General features: G+C 39.9%; 1 protein-coding gene across 1 annotated transcript in view; it reads left to right on the top strand.

Annotated features, from left to right (window-relative positions):
* CHGB (chromogranin B) overlaps positions 1 to 18,363 on the top strand; it is a 34,982-nt gene extending 16,619 nt beyond the window's left edge. Inside the window, exons 3-5 of the mRNA XM_072140505.1 lie at positions 8,389 to 8,482; positions 13,895 to 15,570; positions 17,963 to 18,363. Coding sequence (XP_071996606.1) covers positions 8,389 to 8,482; positions 13,895 to 15,570; positions 17,963 to 18,046 — 1,854 coding nt within the window. The 3' untranslated portion in view covers positions 18,047 to 18,363. The remainder of the gene's footprint in view (positions 1 to 8,388; positions 8,483 to 13,894; positions 15,571 to 17,962) is intronic.
* The last annotated feature ends 9,360 nt before the right edge of the window (positions 18,364 to 27,723 follow it).

Genomic DNA, 27,723 nt, shown 5'->3' with positions numbered 1-27,723 from the left:
CAGCATTCTTTTTCCCCCCAGCTCTTTATAAGATTTAAGCTGAGCTCTGATTGGTTGCCATGGGCAATTGGAACAGTTTTACCTCAGACACTTCTGATAAATCTTCCTCTTGGCTACATTCTTACATCAAATTCATCAAACAAATGAGTCATTCCTTTTAACACCTCATAGGGAACCTGTCCCCTGCTTTTACACCACTAGCCTACCAGCCCCCTGAGGTGGGGAATGGCATATCCAGGGGTTTAACTTTAGCGGGTGCAGAGGTTGCGATCGCAAGAGGTTTAGGGGGCCCTTATGGTGTGAGTTTCCCATATGAGAAGACTATTACTATAAACCATACATTATAGTCGGGGGCCTGGAACAGTTCTAGTTATGCCACTGTCCATATCCTTTTTAACTTCCCTTTTTTATTTGAAATCTTTTACTATCTCAAAAAAAAATCACTAGCTAAAGTCATATGTAAATGAGCTGAGAGGAGTCACTTTTCGAGATGCGCATCTCAGTCTATATAGTCTGCGAGTTCACTTGTGTAAAAGACGGTGACAGGTTCCCTTTAAACAAGTTTCATCCAGAGATTTCCCTGCATATGATACATGTATTATTGGCTTCATCACTGTCCTCCCACAACACTTTTAATCTGCAGTTTCTTTCTTATTATATTTATAGAGATCATTTAAAAATCGAAGTAACATCTTTGATATATAATTGTATGATATGGTATAGGCCTATCTTCCCTTTACACATCTGAGGCTGAAGATAATTAAAATGTTGATGAAATATGTTCCCAATTACTGCCAGATAATTGTATTGTACCTTCCTGAGGGTCACAAGTCACTAGGGCTGGATGAGTCACCATAAGGAGATGGAAAAGCTTGTTAGCAGTGTTGTGTATGATGTGCGGGGGCTATAAACTTATTCCACATGACAAAGACCTGGTGTTTGTAACCTATAGTTTTATAAGTAATAACTATGGGAATTAAGGTAAATTAAATGAAACAAAGTATGACATAATTACAGTAGGTAAGTCTCTCAGATTGGGGAAAAATGATAACTTCAAATGGGCAAGAAAAAAATTGTAATAGTGATCTTGTTTTGAATTGGAGTTCAGTGTTGGACTGGCCCACTACAGTACTGTTAGGGATTTTTTATGCAGGGCCCCAACAGCCCTCCTGACTTTTGTAAGGTGAGTCCTAATTAACCCATGATTGAACATAAAGACCAAGACACACGTCAATCTCTTAGTCAAGATCTTCTACCGTTTAATCATCAAAATGCATAATATATAACAGACATAAGAATCATCAAAGGGGCGTGAATAGTATACTGCAAACCTATTGGTCATCAGCACATTCTGGGAAAAACAATTAATTAATTGTGCTCAGTTCTCAGAGACCTTGTACACAGATATTGTTTATACTAATGCTGAGAAGAATAAGATAAGTGGGCTCCAGAATCACAATATAGTCAAGGACAGACTGGCTTCTCATTAAATGTCACAGGGTATTAGCTGACAGGCGAGCAAACAGGTTACATAAAATGAAGTTTGAATCATGACATTAACTTGACAATGGTCAGGGAACATGGCCGCTGTATCTAAGATGGCGGACAGAAGTCAAGATGGCGTCCGAAACCAGTGCGACCTCCTTAACAGTACCAATGGATATTTTGGTGGACCCAGGCGCTAACTTAACTAGAGACAACCCACTTTGAAGACTACTACAGTCAACTCCCTAGAGGTTGATGGTGTAGAATAATTTTCTCTGGTGGGCCCCTAGGAACCTCTTTCTTACACTACTGGAGTATACTTTGACAGCAGGCAGGGCTAATATAAACATGGGCAAGGGCATCAACTTGTAGAAGGGTTACATTTCTGGTGAGGTAAACTACTGAAAATTTTTAACTGGTATAAAAATAGATAAAATTCAACTCACCCCTTTTTCTTTAGATCACAAAAATAGTATTTTTGACACTCATTTTTAACTCACATGCTGCCCATTTCCTCCTTGAGATGGTTCTACTCCTTCATTGGAGTCCAGCTGTGTTTAATTTAACTAATGGTACTTAATTAGGAAAGGACACACCTGTCTATATAAGACCTCAGACATCTCAGTGCATGTCAGAGCACATGAGAATCATGAGGTCTAAGGAACTCAAAGACAGAATTGTGGCAGGGCACAGATGTGGCCAAGGTTACAAAAGAATTTCTGCAGCACTCAAGGTTCCTAAGAGCACAGTGGCCCTTATAATCCTCAAATGAAAGAAGTTTGGGATGACCACAACTCTTCCTCGACCTGGCCGCTCAGCCAAACTAAGCAATCATTGGAGAAGAGCCTTGACGAGAGAGGTAAAGAACCCCAAGATCACTGTGGCTGAGCTGCAGTAGGCATATAAGAGAAACTTCTACATAGTCAACTATCACTGCAGCCCTCCACCAGTCTGGACTTTATGACATTGACATCAGCCTCTTCTCAGTGCAAGATATATGAAAGCCGCATACAGTTTGCAAAAAATCACATGAAGGACTAACAGACTATGAGAAATAAGATTCTCTGGTCTGATGAGAGGAACTTTTTGGTGTGAATTCTAAGCGATATGTGTGGAGAAAACCAGATAATGCTAATCACCTGCCAAATACAATCCCAACAGTGAAACTCGGCAGCATCATGCTATGGGGGCAGGGAAAAGACGACTGGTTGCAATTGAAGGAAAGAGGAATGCGGCCAAGTACAGAGATAATCCTGGATGAAAACCTCTTCCACAGTGCTCTGGACCTCAGACTGGGCTGAAGGTTCACCTTCCAACAAGACAATGACACTAGGAACACAGCTAAAATAACAAAGCAGTGGCTTCTGAACATCTCTGTGACTATTCCTGACCGGCCCAACCAGAGACTTACCTAAACCCAATTGAGCATCTCTGGAGAGACCTGAAAATGGCTTCCACCAACGTTCACCATCCAACCTGAGGGAACTGGAGAGGATCTGCAAGGAAGAGGCAGAGGATCCCCAAATCCAGGTGTGATAAACTTGAAGCATCTTCCCAAGAAGACTCCTGGCAGTACCAGCTCCAAAGCTGCTTCTACTCATTACTGAGCAAAGGGGCTGAATACTTATCACCATGTGATATTTCAGTTTTTCTTGTTTAATAAATTAGAATAATTATCTACATTTCTGTTTTTTTCTGTCAAGATGGGGTGCAGAATATTTTTTTTAATCTTACCAATTGGATGCAATGAAACAAAGAGTGAAAAATGTAAAGGGGTCTGAATACTTTCCGTAGCCACTGTAAGAAGCTGTAAAAGGCAGGGAGTAAAACACGAAAAATGACTTTTAGGTTGAAGGGATTAAACCAGACAAAGCGGAGGATCTGCTCCGGGGAATTGTAACGTGATTAGCAATTTACCTGCAGACAATACAATCATAACATTTTAGGATGGCTGCCTGGTAATTAAAGTCTGCCGTCGTCTTGTGACGTTATTATGGATTCCTCTTTACTACAAAATTAACAAAAGTATGAAGGTTCCCCCGTGTTAAATATGTCAAGCTAATTTCTGGTCCGCCCTCTCAAAAATCAATCTAAGAGCAAGCCAAGGGTTCAATCAATAACGTTGTTGGAAGTGCGGTTGCCGCTGGCGCTTTGGTCTCATTTGGTGAGGCTGCTGGAAGGAGAATGTCTGCCATTCTGATACATGAGAACATCTGGCCCTGAATACATTCAATTATGTACCTGTCACATACAATTGATTGGTAATTGGACACATAAATCGGTAAATCTGAATAGATGCCATGTATAGCAAAACACATGAGTGCAGCCATGGCTAACTAGTGCTGCCTTACTACATGTAACCTTTTTTTGTAATATAAATAGTAATAGAGGCATTGGGGGACATTTATCAGGATTGTGATTATTTACCCCTTCATGTCACCTCCACAGAAAGCAGACATGAAGGGGGGCACAGCTGGCAGCAGATTGTGTGAGTTCCTGCCCCCTGCCCCTTGCCTGCACACTCGCTATAGCCCGCAACCGTCCAATCCTGAATTTTACACCAGTGCAGCCGGCGGCCAGATACATCATGAGCCCGTTGTTTCCTGATGTATGTGGCGGCATCGGAGGACAGGGTTTCATCTTTATAAATGATAAATGCCCCCCATTGGGTACCTGTACACAGAAGTTACCAAACTATTTTTTTAAACAAGAACCAGCTGCACATAAGATGGGGGGGGGGGAAGGGGCACAATGAAAAACTTCCTGGTCGCGAGCCTTACACTTACATTGCCGTGACTCCTATTGTGCCCACAAATTATAATACCCCTCCATACTGCCCCTCATACTTTATGATGACCCATTATGTGCCCCCATATAATAGTATGACACCTTCCTCTGATTTCCCACTTCATAATGCCCCTTTATACTAGCCCCACACCTAAAATGCCTTTTCTGTTATCCCCCGATTTATGTCCCATTTCCCATTTTTTGTAACCCTTGTTCTTTAAATTTCCTCTTTTGTTCTCCACCCCACCGTCCTTTCCCCACTGTCCTTTAAAAACTCAGATACTCAACTTCACATGTTCCCCTGCAGCAGTCCTCCTCTTTTTCTACCAGTAGGTAGAATGACATCATCATATTTCACCCGCCAAGCTAGATTGTAAAAGCTTTATGTGCATCTGATTTTATTTTTTTCAATATAACATAAGACAGACAAACATATCAAAACAGAAAAACAAAAAGCAAACAAATGAGGGGATCACGCAGCACCCTATAAAGATAACAAACCAAAGGGCCAAGTAGGACCCTGGAATGAAAATGAACTAAGGAGCCACCCAGGACCCTTCAATGAAAAGGACCGAATAATCACAATAACTAAGGGGTCACATAGGACCTGATAATGGACATAAAGCCACTGCAACAAGAACACTATATATAAGAGAAACAGAATAACGGTTGTGGAAGCACCTATAGAAATTAGCTTTATGAGCATTTTACTCTAAGACAAGTTGCAGGCATAATGAGAGGGGTTTAACTAGATTCCACTGACGGTGTAAACGTGCTGAGCATTGCAGCCCACGATGGAGCAGCAGATGTTCTCCATTACAAAATACAAATATAGAAAAACCCGCTTCCAATGCTGAAAAACTTGAATACTCTCATACTGTTCTTTACAAGGCTTTCATGTTTATTGCGCAGTAGGGGGAATCCTTTATCTTGTGCTTATTTGCATTTATCAATTTTCACTTTAAAATGAAAATGACACGCTTCAGACTAAATTAGATTTCAAACCAGGCAGCAGATGTTCCCATTTAAAAAATCAGCATAGAAAATGAAACTTTAATTAAAAGCATAAATGGTATATGAAAAGCGTAAAATGTAAAAATTACCAAGGAAAAAAATACTGTACTTGACTCCTCAGAAATGAGTCACAATTACTTGCAGGGATCAGATAGCAAATACTGGTAAAAGCCAAATTACAGACATAGACAATCAGTTTGGGAATGTGCTGATCAGACCACACATTACACATTACATCACAACTGCATTAGATGTGTCCCAAAGCTAGTCTGCAATTCTCCATCTAATGTGTCACCTATAATTACCAGAATGGGGCACATTTACTTACCCGTCCCGTTGATGCCGCCGATCCGGAATGTCCGATGAGGATTCGGGTCTGCCGCGATTTACTAAGATTGTGCGTCCAATATCCTGCATGTGTCGCTTCCTCGCCGATGTCCACTGGAGTATTTGAGTGCTGACCTTGCGACACAATTTCAAGCCGGCACCGATGCGCCACAATCTGATCTCGTGCGCCAAAAACCCGGGGCAATTCAGCGCAAAACGGAAAAATTCGGGAAACCCGACGGAAATGCGTCCTATGGACCCTTAGTAAATGTGCCCCAATGTGTTCATACCATGGTTACATCTGAGGGTTTATTACAACTACATTAATGCAGACATATGAGAGAATTATGGCCAAAAACCCTTTTCAGCAGGTGGGCAGTAATGGGTTATAATATGGGCACACTGGGCAGTAACCTATTGCCCGACTTTAGGGGGGAAGCCCATTGCCATTTAAACTACTCACACAGTTCATATAGAGATACCATTGCTACTCTTATCCTGTATATATGAACACAGCAAATAATTACTCCTACCCTGCATGTATGGCCACCTTGCGTAAATATGTGTTTGGTTCTGGTACAGTAACCAAACAAAAAATGTAAATATATTTTTCTAATTATATTTTCAGATGGGAGGTGGGACCCACATTTTCATAAAGCCTTGGGTCCATGCAGGGGCATAACTTGAGGGGGTGCAGAGGTTGTGGTTGCACTAGGGCCCAGGAGGTTTAGGGGGCCCTTATGGTGTCATTCCCATATGAGAAGACTATTACTATAAACCATACACTATAGTCGGGGGCCCGGAACAGACTTTGCACTGGGGCCCATCAGCTTCTAGTTACGCCACTGGGCGCATGGTAGTCTTAATCTACCCCTGTGGGTGGATCTAAAGACCTAAATGAGTAGTGTTAATAGCGGGTATGATAAATGAGTGGGGGAAGCAAGGTGCACTTTTCCATAGTGTGGGCAGTAAGGGGGTGTATTATGTAGGGTACAACATTGCTTTGAAGAATGCACAGGGTGATACTATTACTGTGCGGAGGCTCATGGGGGGTCATAGCTGCTGGATGTAGACAAGTAGGGGCACTATTACTGTGTGTGTGTCATGTATCACATCATAATACAGGAGGTTAGGTTGAATCTTTGAGCTGGGTGCACCTTTTCCCAAAACACTACAATGCTGAAGACTCTCCACTTAAATCTGCTATTGATCAAATGTTTGTTAAATTTTTTAGCAATTCTTTTAAGACCAAAGCCTTCATAAATGGAGCAATATGACAACTATGAGTAGGTGTCTTTATTATTTTCAAACCATTAGAACGGAAGGTTTCATTGTTCTGTTTACTTTCCTGGTTGGTCTGAAGCATTTGGGAGCCTATAACTACTGCAAGCCATGTCTACTTATACAATATTCTCAGGAATCCATATGTTTGTGTGATGCAGCAGATTTTGTGCGTGTAGCTTTAAAATATATACTTAAAGGAAATCTACCAGCAGCATCCACTAATCCAAACCAAAGACATTATATGCACATTCGAATTATGTAAATAAGCCTAGGGGGCTCTAGTGCGATTCACCAGAGCCCCTCTGGGCTCTGTTGTCTATTAACCATTTATCCCCTTTTGCAAGGCTTACTGTCATAGACACAACCGTACTGAGAAGCAGCGGACGTGAATAATTAATGAATAATTTAGCCCGGTGGGGCTCTGATGACACCCCCCTGAGCCCCTTGGACTCATTTGCATAATTTCAATAATAATTAAACGACGGTAGACTAAAACCACACCTAGGATGTAAACACAACAGCATGTAAGTGTCTTTGGATTGCTATTTCCTCCTGGTAGATTTCCTTTAAAGTAATTGAAATTCTGAAAATAAAAAATAGTCACATTTTCTACCCATCCGATTTAAAGGGCATGTGTCAGCCCCAGAGAGCTGTGTAATCATACCTCTGTGCGTTTTGTTAGTATAATCCAGCTCTTTAGCAGTGTTTTTTTTAGCCTGAAGAGCTTTCTGCCCTCTGCTGTTCCACAGCCACTTCCCTCTGCCATGAGTAGGATCTTGTTAGGGATTTTTATGCAGGGCCCCAGCGTCCGAAACAAGTGCGACCTCCTTAACAATTCCCCCCTTTGAGCTTTGCTGGCCTGTAACTCCATCCTGAGCGACCTCCTCAAGCTCCAGGTACCCACAGGTAGGCTAAGCCCGTACCTGCTGGACTTGTTAACTCTTCACCAGATCCCCTGGAGGCTGGTCACTCAGGGGTTACAGGCCCGCACACTCAAATCACATCACTGAGTTCCCATAGTCCATAGGTTTGTAAACAGGCAGCATCATCCTCCGCTCCGGGCACTTCTCCTGTCGTGGTTCTTACCGCTTGGACGGCCATCTGGGACATGGTGGACTTGATGAGGGGGACTACACAACGCGCAATAAGTGACAAGAGCAAAATCACAATCCCCAATAATCTGTATCAAGATTTTGGTTGGATACTTACAGTAGTCACTCACAAAAGAAAGGAGGGGCTGTGGAACAGTTCATTGCAAAGAGAAGAAAGCTCTTCAGGCTGAAAGACCTGCCCAGAGCATTTACAGGACATGAGTCATAAGTTCACTTTTCACAGTCCTGCCACACACAAAAAAAATGTATGGTTACACATGGCCTATCCCTATCACTGTCTGCTGGTTATTATAGTCAAAACTGATGACGGATTGCCTTTAAAAATTTTCCATGAAAACTTCATCACTCATATAACTAATATTTACTCTGTTTTCCTTAGGTAACACGTTGTATAGTTGAGGTGCTCTCAAATGCTTTGGCAAAGCCTAATGCTCCACCGATTGACCCCGAATGTAAAGAAATCCTGAAGAAAAGTAAGTATAAGGAATAACATTGATGGTGCACGATGCTCATCTACAGTATCCCCGATGGTGACACACCGCTTATCTCTTCCTAATAGATTTATCAGACAAAAAACAATGAAAACCCAGGCCAACACTTTAAATGTGAATCATTTTGGACTTATCCCTGGATTTTATGGTCGCTGTTCCTTTAATAGTAACTCTACCCAATGTAGCATTCAGAATCTGCTAACAATCCCTATGGGTCAGAGTTGCCATATGTCATTTTATCATTACAGTCTGAGATGTTGGTTTTATGCATTGCAGCTAATGTACGTTAACTCCTTGCTGTAATATATTATTTGTCTAGAAGTAAAGTATAGACTTGCAGCACTGGGGTCCTGGGTTCAAGTCCCATCCAGGTCAACATCTGCAAAGAGTTTGTATGTTCTTTCCATGTTTGCGTGGGTTTCCAGTTTCCTCCCACACTCCAAAACATACTGGTAGGTTGATTAGATTGTGAAGCCCCATGGGGACAGGGACTGATTTGGCAAGCTATGAGCAGCACTGCAGAATCTGAGTGCGCTATATAAATAAAGGAATTATTATTATTATTAGTACAGTGTTAAAATTTAATTCAATTGAATTTAATTAAAGGAAAAAACCAATCTACTTAGCCAGCCGATATTAACCCAAGGATAAACTTCACAGGAAAAAGCCAGGCAGAAAACTTACTGTATATAGTAGCTTTTAGGAACATTTGGATGGGCAGGCACACGTCTGCATGCTGGAGAGGAGGAGGGATGAGCGTTGAGTACCCCTCCCCTCTTCATAGATCGGCGTTGTAACACAGCGAAATATAGGACTTGTCCTATACTTCGTCATGCATGGTCAACGGGACAACGGGCTCCATAGACATCAGTGGGGACCTCATTACGTTTCTGTGAATGGGCCCTTACCAGGTAGCATGTACCAGACCAGTAGCAGTTGTGACTGGGCCCATACACACTTTGATCTCCTTTCATGTCTGGCAGAGATGGTAGAACGTATCCACTGTCTCAGCCATCACAACAACCTTTGGTAGTGAGTTCCTCAGTCTCACTGCTCTTACAGTAAAGATTCCTGTGCATGAAGATGGTGATACTGGATTTCCACTAGATCTGGACACCGGATTTATCAGCAATAGAGTATTTATGACGGCTGTAACCTACAAGTCTGCCAGATCTTTAGGCCCAGCAGCAACAACCCAACTCCACATAGACGGTTATTATCAATTCCGAAACTCTAAAATGTAATGTAAAATTATGTAATGTATTAAATCATAATCTAAAATAATGTTCCACATTTTTATAATTCTACAAGTGCAGCATAATTCAGGTTGCTGATAATGAGATTTTCTGACTGTGTGTTTGTGTTTTGCAAAGCGGCTCAGAATAAAGATAGCAAAAATGTCAGCTTGTATTTGGTTTCCTCCTCCAGAATGAAACACAACCTGTCACTTATCTGTCTGTGCTGATGTAGTCGTGTTCACTCTGATATAATTAGCTTCTGTGATGCAGAGAGTTATACGATGTGTAGTAAATACACCAACAGCTAACCTGCCATAAAGTGTGAATGTCCTTTGCAGCAATCCAAAAACTGTGGCTATTGCAGATATTTATCATTAGAAGTGATCAATAAAGATAGGGGCGTAACTAGAAAAGATGGGCCCTGTAGCAGACTTTTGTTCCCCCTTCACCTTAAAAAAAACATATACATATTTGTATACACATTGGGGCACATTTACTAAGGGTCCGCACAACGCATTTCTGTTGGGTTTCCCGACTATTTCCGATTTGCAATGCATTTAACAGGGGTTTTTGCCGCACACAATCGTATTTTGGCGCCATCGTGCCGACTTTCATGCGACACAAGTCCGGGGGCATGGCCGTCGGACAACCGACTGATTCGGACTAAGCGATTGCGGCATAATCCGATCGGGTGTTCCAAAAACCCCTTTTAAATCCCTGTACCAGTGGCGCAAAATGGAAATCGTCGGGATGTCTGACGAAAGTGCGGTCTGCTGGGCCCTTAGTAAGTGAGCCCCATTACATACACACATAGAGGGAGATTTATCTTAAGTCTGTTAGACCAGAACTGTTCTAGTTGCCCATGTCAACCAATCAGAGCGCAGCTTTCATTTTTCCACAGCTGTTCATAGATTGCTCTGATTGGTCTCCATGGGCAACTAGAACTGTTTTACCTCAGAAACGTGATGATGAATCTCCCCCATACTGTACATACAGCGCTCATGCTTTCCTCCTCAGGGAATCTTAATGCAGTGACTGTTGCTTGATCCTTATAGAGTTTAGGATACATTTGCATCGAGAAACGTGTATCCAATGGGTTAAGATTCTGATACTATTGTGTAGCCAAGTTAAAAGTGGTCTATTGGGGTTCGCTGCTTTTCATGGTTATTTGATAGGATGTCTGTTTATTTCAGAAAGAAAAGAGAAAATTATATATCTGAACACTGCAGCAAGTTATGGATGACGGACCTTTTAGGCTACCTCTGGAACATGGCCGCCATCTTGCGAGCTGTCATAATGGATCAAGGGCAAGTTCTTCCAATTGGAAGGTGGTCCTGTAACATATCAGAAAAGACCATAATTGTCTCAGAAATCAATTGCTAAAAATTAGTGGTTCATATGTTATCAACACAAAAATTTGCGACATCAACCGAGAACGTTCCCTGTGATGCATGTGATGTGTTGTCCATTGCTAAAGACGCTGGATCCAATCATTATGAACCAGCATGAGAATCTATAGAGAATCTCTGTGTTGATAACTTTTGAATCACAAGAGATTTTGCTAATCTGATTTCAGCAATAGATTTCATTCTGGTCTTTGATATTCTACAATTCCCAGTGGAAAAATTTTGATTCATTAAGGTGACTTTCAAGATGGTGGCCTTGTTTCAGACATAGCCTAAAATATAGATACTTAAAGGGGTGTCCCATTTCAGCAAATTAATGTTATTGTTTGTATTATAAAAAGTTTCCAATATACTTTCTGTATCAATTCCTCAGGGTTTTCTAGATCTCTGCTTGCTGTCATTCTATAGAAAGCTTCTATGTTTACTTCTAGTGGAGAGAAATCTGACCATGGTCACACAGGTGCACAGCTCGTTATATCACACGGCTCTGATTTATCTCTGTGATATAACGAGCCGTGCACCTGTGTGACCATGGTCAGATTTCTGTTTACTGGAAGTATACATAGAAGCTTTCCATAGAATGACAGCAAGCAGAGATCTAGGAAACTGTAATGAATTAAAATTGTATACGTTTTTACAATGCAAACAATAACATTAATTTGCGGAAATGGGAATACCCCTTTAAGGGCACCTGACTTACAGACAACCTCTAGTTACAGAGGGACCTCTCTGCATCATGTGACCTCTAGTGAAGCTCTTTGGATGCTTTCATTTAGTCCCAGGCTGCAATGATCAGCTGTAAGGTGTAATGAAGATTTATTGATTGACAAAAAAAAATTTTGTCTGGACCTTCAATTATAAAATATACAGTTCCGAATTACATACAAATTCAACTTAATAACAAACCTAACGAACCTATCTTGTGTGTAACCCAGAGATATATGGGTCATATATGTATATATACACACACCCACACATTTTTGGCCAAGCAGGGAAAGAAACATGTGTTCACAGTTAATATTTCGTCTGTCTAGAGGATTGATGCATACACTGATATTTTTCAGATTGTACTGTATATAGATGGATGAGTCACTGCTTCTGTTTATGAAGAGATTTATTAACTTCCCATAATGCTTTGCAGTTCGTCATTGCTTTCACGGCTGTAAGTGTAGAGAGAAGGCTCCAAACAAACATGCAGAAAAACAGCTTTTTAATGTCTCATTAGCAAAAATGTTATTTATTCCAATCAAATGTAGTAGGTTTGATGCTTATGAGTAGGCTTGTTACAAAAGCAGTGAATTATGTCATGTTTATTCATGTGAAAAATAAGAATTTATGGTTTCCTATAACTACCGGTATTATTAGAAGTGTCTTCATTGTGTGCCCTTTATTAGATGCGTCATTATTTGCTTTATACATATTTTACAGATGACAGTTTTTCTAGTTTTCCAGCTAAAACCACCATCCTATTTCATCACATTAGAATAATATATAGATTAATTACCCTAGGATGGTGACATTTCATCATGCTGAGTACATACTGTGATACAGGGTTTGACCCTTATTGCTCAACTGGTTTTCCATGGATGAAGACCCTAAAAAACATGTCAATCTTGTATCTATCCAGAATAATGGAAAGTTTATTTTTATGTTCATCATAGCATTACCTTATCTAAACTTAACGCTTAACATAAAAAGTAACAGGGAATGTGAAGCGGATTTTAAAATAGGAACAATACATTTAGGGTATAAAATGACATTGATTCTCAGGGGAACCTATATTACCATTTTCTAAAGTGATTGCTCATTATTCATGTGAATTATAGGTGGATTTCAATGCAGAGTTTAACAGTCAATCCCCATAATTTGCACAGCAGGGTTGAATTTTTTTTAAGACATATTGAACGGCAGTCTCCCTGCTGGCATACTGCACCCCAGATATACTAAAAGAGGTTCCATCCTCTTAGTATATGAGGTATCGGAATTAAATTTCCTCCAGGTTAGGTGAGCTGAAGAGTCCACAGGCTGTCCCTTGCAAGTCCTCACTCCTCTCCACGTCATGTCGCAAAAATATCCTAATTGGAGCTTTTTATATGTCTTGTTTGGTGGACCGGCCATGTTTAATTCCCGCCAATAGATCCAAACAAATAGTCAATTTATGCACTGAGAAAGAAACGAACCATTTTTTAGACAGTACTGTAACACGCTAACCATTCTCTTCATGGAAATCCATGTGGAAAACCCATCAATAATTGTATAAGGACCAACATCCAATAAATATTCTAATACATAATTCTAATAAATATGGAAATATGTTTTAATATTTTCACATATCTTATTTCACAAAATGTCTCGTTTTACTATATTTTGTAGAAAAATATGTTGTGGCATTGGTACACTCAAAAAAATTATTGAGCAAAAGTTCCCTTACATTCTGACAAGGCATTCAGGGGTCAACCTGACAAAACAGGTTCCTTAAATGTGGTCCACACATTACATTCAGCCAAGATCTAGTCACAATGTAGGAATAGAGATTTTTGTACACAGCTCTATCTGTAGCTAATAATTTCTCCATATATTTTATTCAACAAAAATAAAGCCCCCTTCCCCCCCTCATAATAGTGGAGAATGCAGTATATGTCTTCTGTTTATAACTGGGCAAAAGAAATGAATCCTAAAGTTGACCTATAAATATCAAAAAGAAGAACTGAACACGTACTGACTAGATTGTTTCAAAACTTCTCTTCTAGGCAGCCAACATAGTGTGGATGACAAGGAAGATGAACAGAAGCAGTATGAAACAAGAAACATTAAGGATTACGGCAGTACAGATAAGAATCATTATGAAAGCAATGAAGAAACAAAAGAAGTGTTACCGAAAGAAGAAAATGAAGAGAAACGGCGACATGAAGAAGATGAAAGCAAAGAGGAAGAAGAAAAAAAACACGTAGAAGATAAAGAGGAGAGCACTGGACACTCAAAAGAACGGGACTTTCCTGATAACGATGAAGATGATGGGGATGATGAGGAAAGGGGGGATCACAAACACCATAATGAGAAAGAAGAAATTGAAAAGAAGGACAAATATCATCATGATGATTCGCAAGAGGCAAAACATGATATTTTTGACAAAAAAGTTCACCAGACAGCCAAAAGTATTGAAGAATTCTCAGAAGAAGATGAGGAACCCAGCCGCTTAGATGACATTATGAAGAGATATACCATAAACCAAAGACCAAATGAACCACTTTTCCACTCCACTACAGGTAAAGTCCATTCAGCCCACTCGGATGAAATTTCTGAAGAATCTGATGAAAAAGAAGAAGAAAGTAAAAGAAATTATAATCCAAAATATAATGATTTTATCCAAAGATTGTTTGATTATGAAGAGAAAAGAAGTCATCAAGAAGAACAAAGGAATCACCCTTATTCAGATGAAGATCTATTTCACTACAGAGGACAAAAACCAACCCATGGTCAAGACTCTTTTGAGAGTCAGATAAAGAATAATTATGAGAAGAGAACACACCATGAAAGAGAAAGTTCAGAAGAGTCTAGAGAGAAGAGGCATCATCACCAAGATAGCGAGGAAGAGAAGGACCACCTGGATAGCAACGAGGAAAGCAATGAGAGAGAGTTATTAGACCATCACTATAAAGACAAGAAACACCATTTAGATATTAAGAGGTGGCCAAGTCAAAAATTTGCTCCACTGAATTACGAACAAAGCAATGAAGATAGTGATGAGAGCAAGGAAGATATTGAGAAGCGCCAGAAAGATAGTCGGCTAGAGAAAGAAGATCTCTACAGGAAGCTGAAACACCATCTTGAGGACAGTGAAGAAGATAGAACATATAAACAAGAAAAGAGGCAAGAAGACAATAGACACTATATCAGTGATGAAATGGTGGATGAAATGAAAAGATATTATCCAGAATTGTCTTACGAGCAAAACTTACGACATTACAATGAGAAAAATACAGGTGACTTAAATTACCCTTCCAACGAGAAGTACAAGAGACGTCATTCTGAAGAAGACACAAAGTCGTTCAGCAAATATGCAATTCCTAATGACCCCTTCAGATGGAAAAACAGATACTTTGAAAACAACGATAACGGCGTAGAAGAGAGAAAAAGAAGTGTGCAGAACAAAAATGTGTTCTCAGACTATGATGATTACGACCTGTGGGGTAAAAATCAGTTCCTGGATGAAATAAATCATGAATATGGTGACAAAAAGAATCCCATCAAAATCCCCAAGTATGAAGAAAAAAGGCAATATGACAGAATGGATGAACTGGCCCAGCTACTTAACTACAAGAAAAAATCTGTAGAGTTTCCAGATTTCTATGATTCAGGAGAAATAAAAAAGCGACATTACAATGAACGGAGCAGACTGCGCCAAAGGCCTCTGACAGAGGAAGAGGTAAATAATGTCATTCTTTAAAGAGGCCTAATATATACATGTATTTTTATAAAAACCTCATAAATATGAAAGTGTGGGCCCATGCATATGACCATAGTATGTATCCATGTTGAAGGCAACGACTAAATTGTGCCATAACCTCTCTGCTACAGAGGGCAGAACATGAGGGTTTTCTCATAAATTCATTTCGCATAGACGCCATATTCTGGCACACACTTTTGTTATGGGTGCAACAATTGGGTGCCACTATCAGGGCCTATTTACAGTTTCACTTCCCCAAGCACTATGCCTTAACATGTCCCCAATAAAAGCCATTTATTCTGGACAATTATAATTTGCTTGTTTTTAAGCCAATACAATGATAATTTATGGGACTTCTAGAGATAACCAAATTTTGTACACAATTACATCAGTAGACTTATAGAGTTAAGGTGTTCGCCACATTAACTTATGTGTTTTGTAATGTGTGTTTAAGCGTGAGGGGCAGAATATTAAGTATTTTACCAATATACATCTATTAATAGTTCTGCTCCGCTTGATATGTAAAGTGAAGCCTCCTGTCTTTACCTCATCAGTCAGAGATTCCTGTCCATACAATGGCTGCAGATGGAAGGGTCATGTGATCTTATCTGTCCATGTACAATCACCCTCTCCAAAAATGCTATCATAAGGTCCTGGCAGGGCAATTGTTCATTGACAGATAAGAACACATGACCTCTGACATCTGCGGCCATTTTATGGACAGGAATCTCTGGCTTATGAAGTAAGACAGGAAGCTTCACTACATATTAAGAAAGCTGTGCAGCACTATTAATAGTTTTTATATTGCTAAATTACCTAATACCCTGCCCCCTAATACACGTACACACACATTAGAAAAAACATGAGGTAACATGGGTAACTACAGCTCCATTGAAGTGGAGGGGAACAAGAACACAGTTATCATGATCGGTAGGGGTCCACATATTAAAAACTTCCAAAAAGAAAAAAATGGCTTCCTATCTTCACCAGCTAATAATAATAATCAACGATGATTCTTGCCAGGCCAAGGCCAAACCATTTTATTATATTATTTTTGAAAAATGGCCCCCATCCCCCCCCTTATGCATGTCCTATGTGTCTCTGTGCTTTTACTGTTTCGCCTGCTACATTGTAGACCCTGGTCATCAATATGGAGTTTCCCAAGATGCCTAAAGTCAGGGTTTCCCCCATTGTAGGGAAGATTGAGACTTACTGATCTGAGAACATCTCTTATATACTCGTTCTTGTGGCGACACATACACTTCACAATATATTGAACATCAATTACTTCTACTGCTTCTCTGTCTTGGGATTTCATTGACTTCTAAGAATCTGTCACCATTATAGACACAGTTGGAGAAACAATCCATCAAGACACTGAATTAATCAGATAATAAGAGTGGAATGAGAAGAGTCAGCACATGAGGTGTATATATTGCCCTATCTAGCATCAATATACTGCACAGTCGAAATTACAAATGCAATACAGATATAATGAGAAATGTGGGTCTCTCCTAATTGATGACCAGGGACAACCCTGCTCCAGGCAAACACATAGTACAATACATGTCATTGTTACACGTATCACTCAATTTTTTTTACATCATCCACTGGGGCCATAAGTTTTTTAAATCTGCAATATAACTTGCACTGCATTTTATAATATTACATAAGTAGAGATGAGCTAATCAATTTGTTGATACGTAGATTCCATATGCCCACTTACTGGCCCCAAATTTTTTCTGATTCATTTCCAACTAAACAATGTTGATTCGATTGTCATAGAAAATGGATTATAAACCCTCCCCCCCCCCCCCCCAATACTCTAATTTACAGATTTTTTTGAAAATCCTATCTCGTTTCATTCATCTTATGCAATTTTTTTCATTTGGGCTATGGCTAGGAATAACGTTTGTTAAAAGAAAAATAATGACCTAAACAAAATTGTTTTTTAACGTAAAAAAATCTGTGCTTTAGAGGACCAGATGGGGTTATATTCCAGTTTCCAAAACAATTGGAGCAACTTCGGTTTGGACCAATTTGATTGGATCCGACCCGAATCTTTTAAAAAAATTGTTGAAGTTCCAGTAAATCAAATCTTGAATGATTTGTTCATCTCTATAAAGAAGGAAAAAAAATTCCCCACTTTTATATAGAGGCACATATGTTTGTTTATATGAACCAGTATGAAAAAACTGGAGGCCTATTTATACATATGCCATATAATTAAAGCTATTTTGGCATCATAAAATGCCACCCGCTGCACCAATGGCTCTGGTAAAGGAACCATAGGGATTATGTGTCACAGTGCATGAGCGTGGTGATATAATGGGGTTTACATTGTCTGTATTGTTCCACCTTTTTTCTGTAGGAGAAGGAATTGGAGAATCTGGCTATTATGGATCTGGAGTTGCAGAAAATTGCCGAAAAGCTAAGCAATAACCGACAAGGCTGATCCAGCGAGCAGCAATACCCGAAGCTGAAATGATACTATATTTAGCTTAAAACATTCCTTCCTACATTCCTTGTCACTGCCTCTTCAGAAGAGAAATAATTTATTTAGTCGAGACAAGCAAAATGTAGTCAGTCCATCGTTCACAGATCGTATTTTACACCGTCCGAAATGTCTGTTCCGACTTCTGCTGTTGATACAAAGATAAATGACATATATTCATACAGAGACATTTTATGCTTGTGGAATTGTTTTTGTGTAATTGTACTTTAATACATCTTTGTCTTGAGATTTGAAATAATAAAAGCAAAGAGAATCTTGTTCTGTACGTCTCCTTGTTTTGATGTCATCATAAAGATAGTTTAAAAATTTGTCAGATTCCCTTCACTAAAAGGGAATGTATCTCAGGAAGTGTCTTATTTTTAACCAAATTTTTATGTTAATCCCCCAAAACGAGATGTGAGGTTCATCAATGTGAAGGGACCATGAGCTCATCACTGTTGATGAATCGCCATCGCTTTTGGTGACAATCTCATATCTCAAACCTGACCACAACACCTAAACATTTGTAACCCCTACAAAATATCAAACCCTACTTTGTTCTAGTTACAACCCTTCTTGTGTTGGTCCTCTCCCGATGAGTCCATTAGTGACAAAATGCTTAAATCCACAGTTAGAATTTTAGAGGTTTCAGTTATAAGAAAAGGGCAGATTTTAGAAACTTTTTAAAGATGCATGCGGCAAAAGTGTGCAAGTGCAAAGGAAAAGTCTAACACAACCCCAGAGACAGCAGCCCTACTGTCAGGCATTTAAGAAGTTCAAGAGATTGGTCAGTAGTTAACAGCACTGAATAGGTAAAGGGAAGATTTCTTTAGTAATGGGGTAACAACATCATGCTTAAAAGTAGAGGGAAAGACACAAGAAAAGAGAGAGTGAGGTAAGAGATTATAGTGAACTGAGAAGTGACCTCAGGGGAGAGACTGTATGAGATTTGAGGGAATATGGTCACTGAGGCAGGTAGTGGGGCGAGCAGAGAAAATGAGCCTAGACACTTCTGCCTTGCTAAGTGGCTCAAACGGAGATGGGAAACAGGGTGAGGTACTAGAGGGAAGTTTGTGGTCTGGGAAATTATTTCCTTGTGAACGCAATCAATTCTATCTTTAAAGTAGGTGGCCAGATCCTAAGCCACAAGATATGTGACAGGTGATTGCACCTTTGGTGTTAGTAAGGAGTGAAGAGTATCGAAGTGTCTTTCGGGATTTTTAGAGTGTGATGATAATAGATTGGTGAAGTAGACCTGCTCAGGCAGAGTTATAGTCCTTTACACTTTTCAGTTCCAATCATCTTCACCAATCTTCGTCTTATTGTTCCCCCTCCTTACTATATGTTGGTTGGAAGTGCAGTATAAAGGGCCCCATTTTCCTTCTAAAATCAACTTGTAAAATGATGATAGAAGGAAGGAGGCCATGGATAACAGATATAAGAAGATTACCACAGTCATGGTGCCTGGAACTATGAGTAAGTGTCCCCGGTTTATCATTGGTTTTGATGGTGGATTAGCATATGTATAGTTAGATTAGTATTAGTATATGACACATATTCTAGACAGATAATTCCCTCAATACAATTTGTATCTATCAAAGAAGACCACAACAATAGGGTGCAAGTTGTTGTAACCCCACTACAAATTACTTGGAAAAGTTATCTATAGTTTGGGGCCCTTTATAGTTTGAGGTTCTGTGGATGCATCTGTCTGTTTCGTTGGTTAGAACCTTGATATTGCTGTAATGTGGTGCCTGAAACCTGCTATATTTGTGGGAAGCTCCCATTATTTCCAGAACTTTATCGAAGGAGACCACAACCAAAGGGTGGGAGTTGTTGTTCCCCCACCAATCAACTACAAATTACTTTCATAAAATTCAATGGAAAAGTTATTTATAGTTTGGGGACCTTTAACCTATAGTTTGAGGTTCTGTGGATGCACCTGTGTGTTTAGTTGGTCAGAGCCGTGATCGGTGGGGGTGATGTTGCTGTAATGTGCTTCCTGAACCCTGCTATATGTGTGGGAAGCTCCCATTATTTCCAGAACTTTATGGCATTGTCAATGGAAAACAACTTTTTCTTTAATGAAGGTAGTGAAGCGGGGAGAGTGGAACAGCTCATTATTGCTTTATTTTTGCTGGAAAATAGAACGTTCAGCTAGGAATCGCTCCAGGAGCCAACAAACCTGATGAATCTGTTCTACAGGGACAAAGAAACATTAACCTTGAAAACTGTTGCAACCCATAGCAGCTTTTATATTTTATTTCTTTTTACTAACAGAATGAAAATTCCATTGACTGCTATCGTCACCTCCACCTTCTGTATTGTTAGCTGGGAACAAAGATTATTATTTTACATCAATATGTTCTGTAAGTGTGGAAGTAACGCCATGTGCATAACTGGCATAAGACCAATAGTAATCTGGAACCCAGGTTTCTTCAAATGATATTTAAGGATCTCTGCAAATTAGATAAAACTTCCTTAAAAAAAACACTATTGTTAGCATTGACAAATACAGACGTGTGCAGATTCCTAAAATAACCTGACCACCTTTTTTAAAATTCCAAATCTTAACCTAAAGAGAATAAGAACTTATGCAGTCAAGATTTTTACGAATGCAATAGTAGTGGCAAATTAAGATGACTGTTCCACATACTTTGCCTGAATCAGCAATACAATGTGAGTAGGGCTGGTTTTACTACACGGTGTGGCTCCTAATACTGAATTATTCACAGATAAACAGTATGATATATACTGGTGATGCCTTTTAGGCATCATTCACATGACCGTCTTGCGGACCTATATATACATCCCCATAGATGGCAACAGGCTACAGGCTCTACCACACCGTACACGGGGAAAAGATAGCACATATTCTATCTTTCCCCATGTGCACAGCCATGTGCCGCGCATCTCAATGGAGAGTGGAGAGGTGCGCTCAACACCTCCTCCTCTCCAGCGTGCGTCCCAAGCATATGTTATTATGAATTTAGTCTTAGGTGTTTTACACCATTTTAAGGACCTTTAGGACATAAGAAAATTCTCTGTTAATTTCTGAACTCGGTAACAAGAGGTCTACCCTATATGGGTCTGCGTCCAATGCTTGTGAATTGCACCCATTGTGATAGAATGGTTTCATAGAAAATTTAATTCTTCTTCAAGAAATGTACTGGATGTAAAATTGGTTAGTTAAAACAACTTGATCCCCCCCTACGCCATTTAGTGCCATATTTACTCCTACAATATACCATGTCCCTTTCCATTATATGCATCGGCAATGGCAGCTAATGTCTCACATTTATCAAAATTAGTGCAAAGTGTACTATGTGCAGAGCGCGCCAGATTGTTGAAGACTGGTGCACAGTCTTTATTAATCTGTGTGGTGCGCGGTCCGAATCGGCACTGGAATGTCCCTTTAGTTGCAGAATTTTGTGGCGCGACAGGCATAGTGAAGCCACGACACAATACTGGCACAAACATTATATAAATACATGTAAAAGCAGTTTGGTCATTCTTTTCGGTCCAAAGTCAGCCAGAAAACTGGTGCAAACACTTTTATAAATGTGGACCAATATGTCACCCAACAGCAGCTCTACAGATGGGGAGCACATCATATTATCATACAGTGATGGAAAACTATACAAGATGTCCACATTGACTGCTGCTATATAGACCCCGAAACTGGAGAGGAGCTCCACAGGTCTGCACCAACATCTCTGAGCAGCAGCTTTCAGGATGTCCACAATGACTTCAGCTCTCTGGACCTATACCCACCAGAAGAGCTCCACAGCTTCCAGGATGTCCATAATGACCTCAGCTCTCTGGACCTATACCCACCAGAAGAGCTCCACAGCTTCCGGGATGTCAACAATGACTGCATCTCTCTGGACCTATACCCATCAGAAGAACGCCACAGCTTCCAGGATGTCCATAATGACCGCAGCTCTATGGAACTATACCCATCAAAAGAGCGCCACAGCTTCCAGGATGTCAACAATGACCGCAGCGTTCTGGACCTACACCCATCAGAAGAGCTCCACAGCTTCCAGGATGTTGACAATGACGGCAGCTTTCTGGACCTACACCCATCAGAAGAGCTCCACAGGTTCCAGGATGTCGACAATGGCCTCAGCTCTCTGGACCTATACCCATCAGAGGAGCTCCACAGGTCTACACCATAATCAAAGATCAGCAACTTACAGGAAAACAACATCACCAAAGCCAAGACTTCTGTGAAAGAAGCTGGCACCTCTTCTGGGGTATCCGTCATCACACTGGGGTCCTTCACTTTACACCATATGCTAGGAAAATGGAAATTTAATAAGAAGGGAGGTAGATTAGAGCCTGGCATGTGGAAAGAGGAGCAGAAAATAAACCGAATAGTCAAGACTTTCCTACCATGGGATGAGTACTATCAGTAAATCTATCACACGTCGAGGAAACCAGCCCACAGTGAAGACATGAACGTGGACGTGGACACCCATGCTGGGATATTTTTGTATGTTCTTTCTTTATTGAATATTGTTTCACCCATTTAGTATAACGCAAAAATAATATCTAATTCATCACATTTAACATCACTTGGTTGATGTGCTTAACCACTATGGAACAATGGGGAAAAAAAACTAAATAAGTTTAGGTGAAAAATGTAATCTGTTTAATAGAAGGTAACTTACCTCTCTAATATACTTGGTTTACTCATAATTCCATGCATTTCGTTTTCCACTCTCTAATGGTGAGGCTGTAAACCCTTACGGACCTTATCCTGTGAGCTGAAGGTTTGCTATAATTGGATCCAACCTACACAAAGTGCTGAGAGACTACACATTAGAAAACGGAAATTTCCTCTTGGTGTTTCCAATTTGATTGTACAAAAAAAAGAAAAGAAAGGATTTTGTACATAGGTTTTAAATATAACCTGTCACCACTAATACAGCCAGTGAAAAGTTCCCATAGAGCCCTCTTAACTAGCTGATACCCTTCTTTTAGCTAATTGTTTCCCTTGCATCCTCATAAATAAACGTGATGTTATATCATCTGGCATCAGAGGGTGTGTGTCCTGCTTGGCTGGCCCCTCCCATCTATTCCTCCCCATGTCCCATGCTTCCCTGCACAAATCTGCAATTAATGTCATATGACTAAGGTGATGTCATCTAAGATCCTTTATCCAGTTACATTTACAGGGTCTCCCCCATGTATGTATCTGATCACATGAAATCACAGCAGTAATTTCTGCTGTAATTTCATGTGATCAAATACATACATGGGGTAGACATCTCAAATGTAACTAGGTAAAGGACCTTGAATGAAATCACCCTGGTCACATGACTTGAACATTGATTAACACCTTAACGACAAGCAACGATAAAACAATGCAACTTTATGGCTGCGTTAAAACCTCTTCATACAGGGTGGTTGATGGCTGGGTTATACAGCAGACAACTTCTGCTAGCATTAAAAATAGTAAAAAAAACACACAGTCTGCTCACCGAGTCCTGCATGTAGATATGTCCTCCGTGCTGAAGTTCCATTCCTGGACTGGTGACTCTTGTATAACACTTTGTGGATTAGGATCCAGCTACAGGAATTCAGACATCAATCTTTAAAAGTTGAAAAACTCCATGCCTTTATTGGCGGACCTTGGTCACAAATGAGGAAGGACGCATAGTGCGTTTGAAACGCGTTGCTGATATATTTTTTATAATCTGTTACGCCAGAAAAAAGTTTTTGCATTTGTGACCAAGGTCCGCCAATAAAGACATGGAGTTTTTCAACTTTTCAAGATTGATGTCTGAATTCCTGTAGCTGGATCCTAATCCACAAAGTGTTATAACTTCTGCTAGCACCCAAAATGTGTTAACCCTTTAAAGTGCAGCGGTCTTAAATGGCCTTACACATCTTTTTCTACGACTGCTGGGAGCATCTCCAAGGACCCTATCAAGGGCTGTTATCCTATGAACGACAGTAGAACCGGGCCCCGTAGAGAATGCTGAATTTATTTATTTCTTTGTGCACTCATTCAAAAGATTTGCCCCTGGAAGCTTTTATGTTCATGGGGAATAAAGGAAATAAAAGTTCTCATGTATGCCTTCAGGGGCCATACGTTATAAACAGGTGTAAAGATAAAAAAATATATAAACAGACCCAACCCCCACTGCGCCAAAGCATAAGAATATAAGAATATTACCACGGGGCCTGGATCTATGAGTAAGTGCCCCTGGTTTATGATGCCTGATATTAACCCCATAGTGCAATAAGATGTACCCTTGTTGCGCACAGGGGAGTGTTGAAGAGGGCTCACGGGCTGACCCCCTTCATGTTCGCCGGGTGCTTGCATCATACTCGCCGGGTGTTAACCCTTTGATTGCTGCCGGCGGCATTAAAGAGACGGCGGCGTGTGGGCGCCGCAATCTTGGCTCCGATCGTCGCTTCCCGTGACATCATCGGGGAGCGGCGATCTGTTGCCATGACAACCTCGGGTCACACAAAGATCTGAGGCTATCATGATCTAGGCTATTACAATGTGCGATTTGCACATTATAATAGATAGTGTGCAAAATCCCCATATACTGCCATACTGTAGTATGGCAGTATATTGTAGGTTCAATCAGACAACCTAGGGTTAAAGTACCCTAGGGAGTCGGAAAAATAGTAAAAAAAAATAATAAATAAAAAAATATAAAAAACAAAAAATAAAAAAAAACATAAAAATTCAAACCAACCCCCTTTCCCTACAAGTCATAAATATAAATAAACAGTAGAAATCAAACACATTAGGTATCACCGCGTCCGAAAATGCCCAATATATGAAAATATAATAACGGTTTTTCACTGCATTTAACCTCGTAACGGAAAATAGCGGAATCGCAATTTTTTTGCCATTTTGAAAAACATAAAAAATTTTTAAAAAGTGATCAAAACGGTCGTACAGTCCTAAAAATAGAAGCATTGAAAACGTCAAAAGTCACAAAAAAATGACACCACCCACAGCTATGTACACCAATTTTTGAAAAAGTTATTAGCGCCAGAAGACGGCAAAATGAAGATTTTTTTTGGTACAGGAGGGTGCATTTTTTGTAAATGTATGAAAACATAAAACCTATGCAAATTTGGTATCCCCGTGATCGTATTGACCCAATGAATGAAGTATACCAGTCATTTGGGGCGCACAGTGAAAGCTGTAAAAACCAAGTCCACAAGAAATGGCGCAAATGTGTTTTTTTCATCAGTTTCACTGCATTTAGAATTCTTTTCCCGCTTCCCAGTATACAGCATAGAATATTGAATACTACCACTATGAAGTGCAATTGGTTACGCAGAAAATAAGGCATCACAGAGCTCTTTACATGGAAAAATAAAAAAGTTATAGATTTTTGAAGGTGGGGAGTGAAAAATAAAGATGCAAAAACGAGAAAGGGCCTGGTCCTTAGGAGGTTAATGGTAGATTTCCTTTAATCATTAACCCTTTACTATTCAAACCAATCTGTTTCATTCTACTATCACATTTCAAAGCAGGAGAAAAGTTCATTCGTTGCAAAAAAAATTTTGGACACCGTATTTGTAATAAATGAAAAATGAACCCTCCCCAGTGCATTAGCCGCTGCCGTAGCACCTCCACGAAAATAACAATAATGACTTCACTTCACTCTATTGCTCTTGCTGAACTTCCGAAATGATGAAAGTCACTTATTTCCAAATGCAATATGCTGATGAGGACATATAAAAGGATCGGCGGTGCTCACATCTACAGCCGTGGACTTTGATGGAATTGCAATTTGTATTTATTGTACATAATGTGCGGCTCCATTGCCAGCGAGGATGGATGAAGGAAGCCGGTGATCGCCAATGTTACTTATGTCTAGAATTGATTTATTTGGTCTATAAATAAATTGCTTACAACAGAATGCAAGTTATAATAGCACTAAATATCCACCGCAATAAAACACAGCGTGTGAAGAAAAACTTTTTCCAATACATTACCGCCATCTGTAAACTTGTACATTGTTGGTCTGTGTGTATTTCAAGGGAACTAAATACTGTGACTACTACTAATACTGACAATAGAGTTTAAAAAAAATAAATCTAAAACTCAGATTTAGAAGCCCCGTGGCAGGTCCTAGTCAGCCAGTGGTAGCTGCCTGTGTGCAAGTGCTTGTAGGGTTACATCTGCCAATTATTATTTTACACCACCCACTGGACCCTTTCAGCAGAATTTTAATTATTGTATAATTTGTTCAGCTCCTCCTGCTCTATAACATGCTGGATGCAGATAGTATACTTTGTACAGTCTGCTCATCCCCCCCTGCTCTATAACATGCTGCATGCAGATTGTACAGAGTCTCCTATCTGTTCATCTCCTCCTGCTCTATAACATGCTGCATGCAGATTGTACAGAGTCTCCTATCTGTTCATCTCCTCCTGCTCTATAAAATGCTGCCTGTAGATAGAACACTATGTATCATCTGCTGAGCTTCTTCTGCTCTATAACATGCTATACCTGCAGATAAGACACTATATGCATTCTGTTTAGCTCCTCCTGCTCTACAACATGCTGCCTGCAGATAGATTTCACATGATTGCAAATAGGTTGCAGACAGTGTCCTGTTCACTTTTTCCTGTCTTATAACATGATATTCACAAAGAGGACACAGTCTAATTTACTTAGCTCTGTCTGCAGATAAGAAACTATATGCAATCTGTTTAGCTTCTTCTGCTCTACAAGATGCTGCCTGCAGATAGGACACTATGTGCAATCTGTATAGTTCTTCCTGTCTTATAACATGATATCCACAAAGAGGACACTGTCTAATCTACTTGGCTCCGTCTGCTCTATAACATGCTGCCTGCAGATAAGACACCACGTGCAATCTGCTAAATTCCTCCTACTCTATAATAACAAGGACATTGTCCAATCTACCCACTGCTCTATTATATGCTGTCTGCAGATAGGACACTTTGTGCAACCAAAGCACAGAGCTAATGCTGTGTGGCAAACTCCCTGAAGAATTGGATAGAGTCATATATTGAATTATTGTCCACACATCTAAAAGGGCAACATGCAATAATGAGGCTACTACTACAGTGAAAATGGCAATTTTTGGGATGGGTTATCTCAGAGGACATAGAGGAATTGCACTCAAACTCCTATTGTGTTATACTCTTTAATAATTGGGATAGAAAATGTAATAGCAGTGTATCTTCATAGCTGCACTGAATAATCCTTTTCTATTAAACTCAATGAAAGAAATAAGACGTACATGAAGATCAGGCTGCTCAAAGTCAATTTGACAACGTGTTCCTCCTGCGGCACAGATGACTCGAAATTGGGGCACAAGAGGAGGGATCTCATTCTGCTTTCATGCTCTGCATTGAAAACGTTGAAACATGAGGGTATAGCCTGGAGCAATACTTGCCGCAGGTTATTTTGTGGTATATACGTCGTTGTGATTTGTAAAAATGTGATCCACAATGCTGCCACAGCAGCGGGTTCATTGAAGCTCAACCAAAGGGGCGTTATCACCTTTCCAACACGGGATTCCATATGGATAAATTCCAGGTTCCAAATCAACATTTTTGTCCTTTCAAAAAAATAAATATTTCTAAAATTTTGCTTTGTGTATGCAAGAATTAATCTAAAC

This window comes from Engystomops pustulosus, chromosome 3 (assembly GCF_040894005.1).
Source record: "Engystomops pustulosus chromosome 3, aEngPut4.maternal, whole genome shotgun sequence".
In the NCBI taxonomy this organism is placed as follows: domain Eukaryota; kingdom Metazoa; phylum Chordata; class Amphibia; order Anura; family Leptodactylidae; genus Engystomops; species Engystomops pustulosus.
This window is presented reverse-complemented; position numbering and strand designations above follow the sequence as displayed.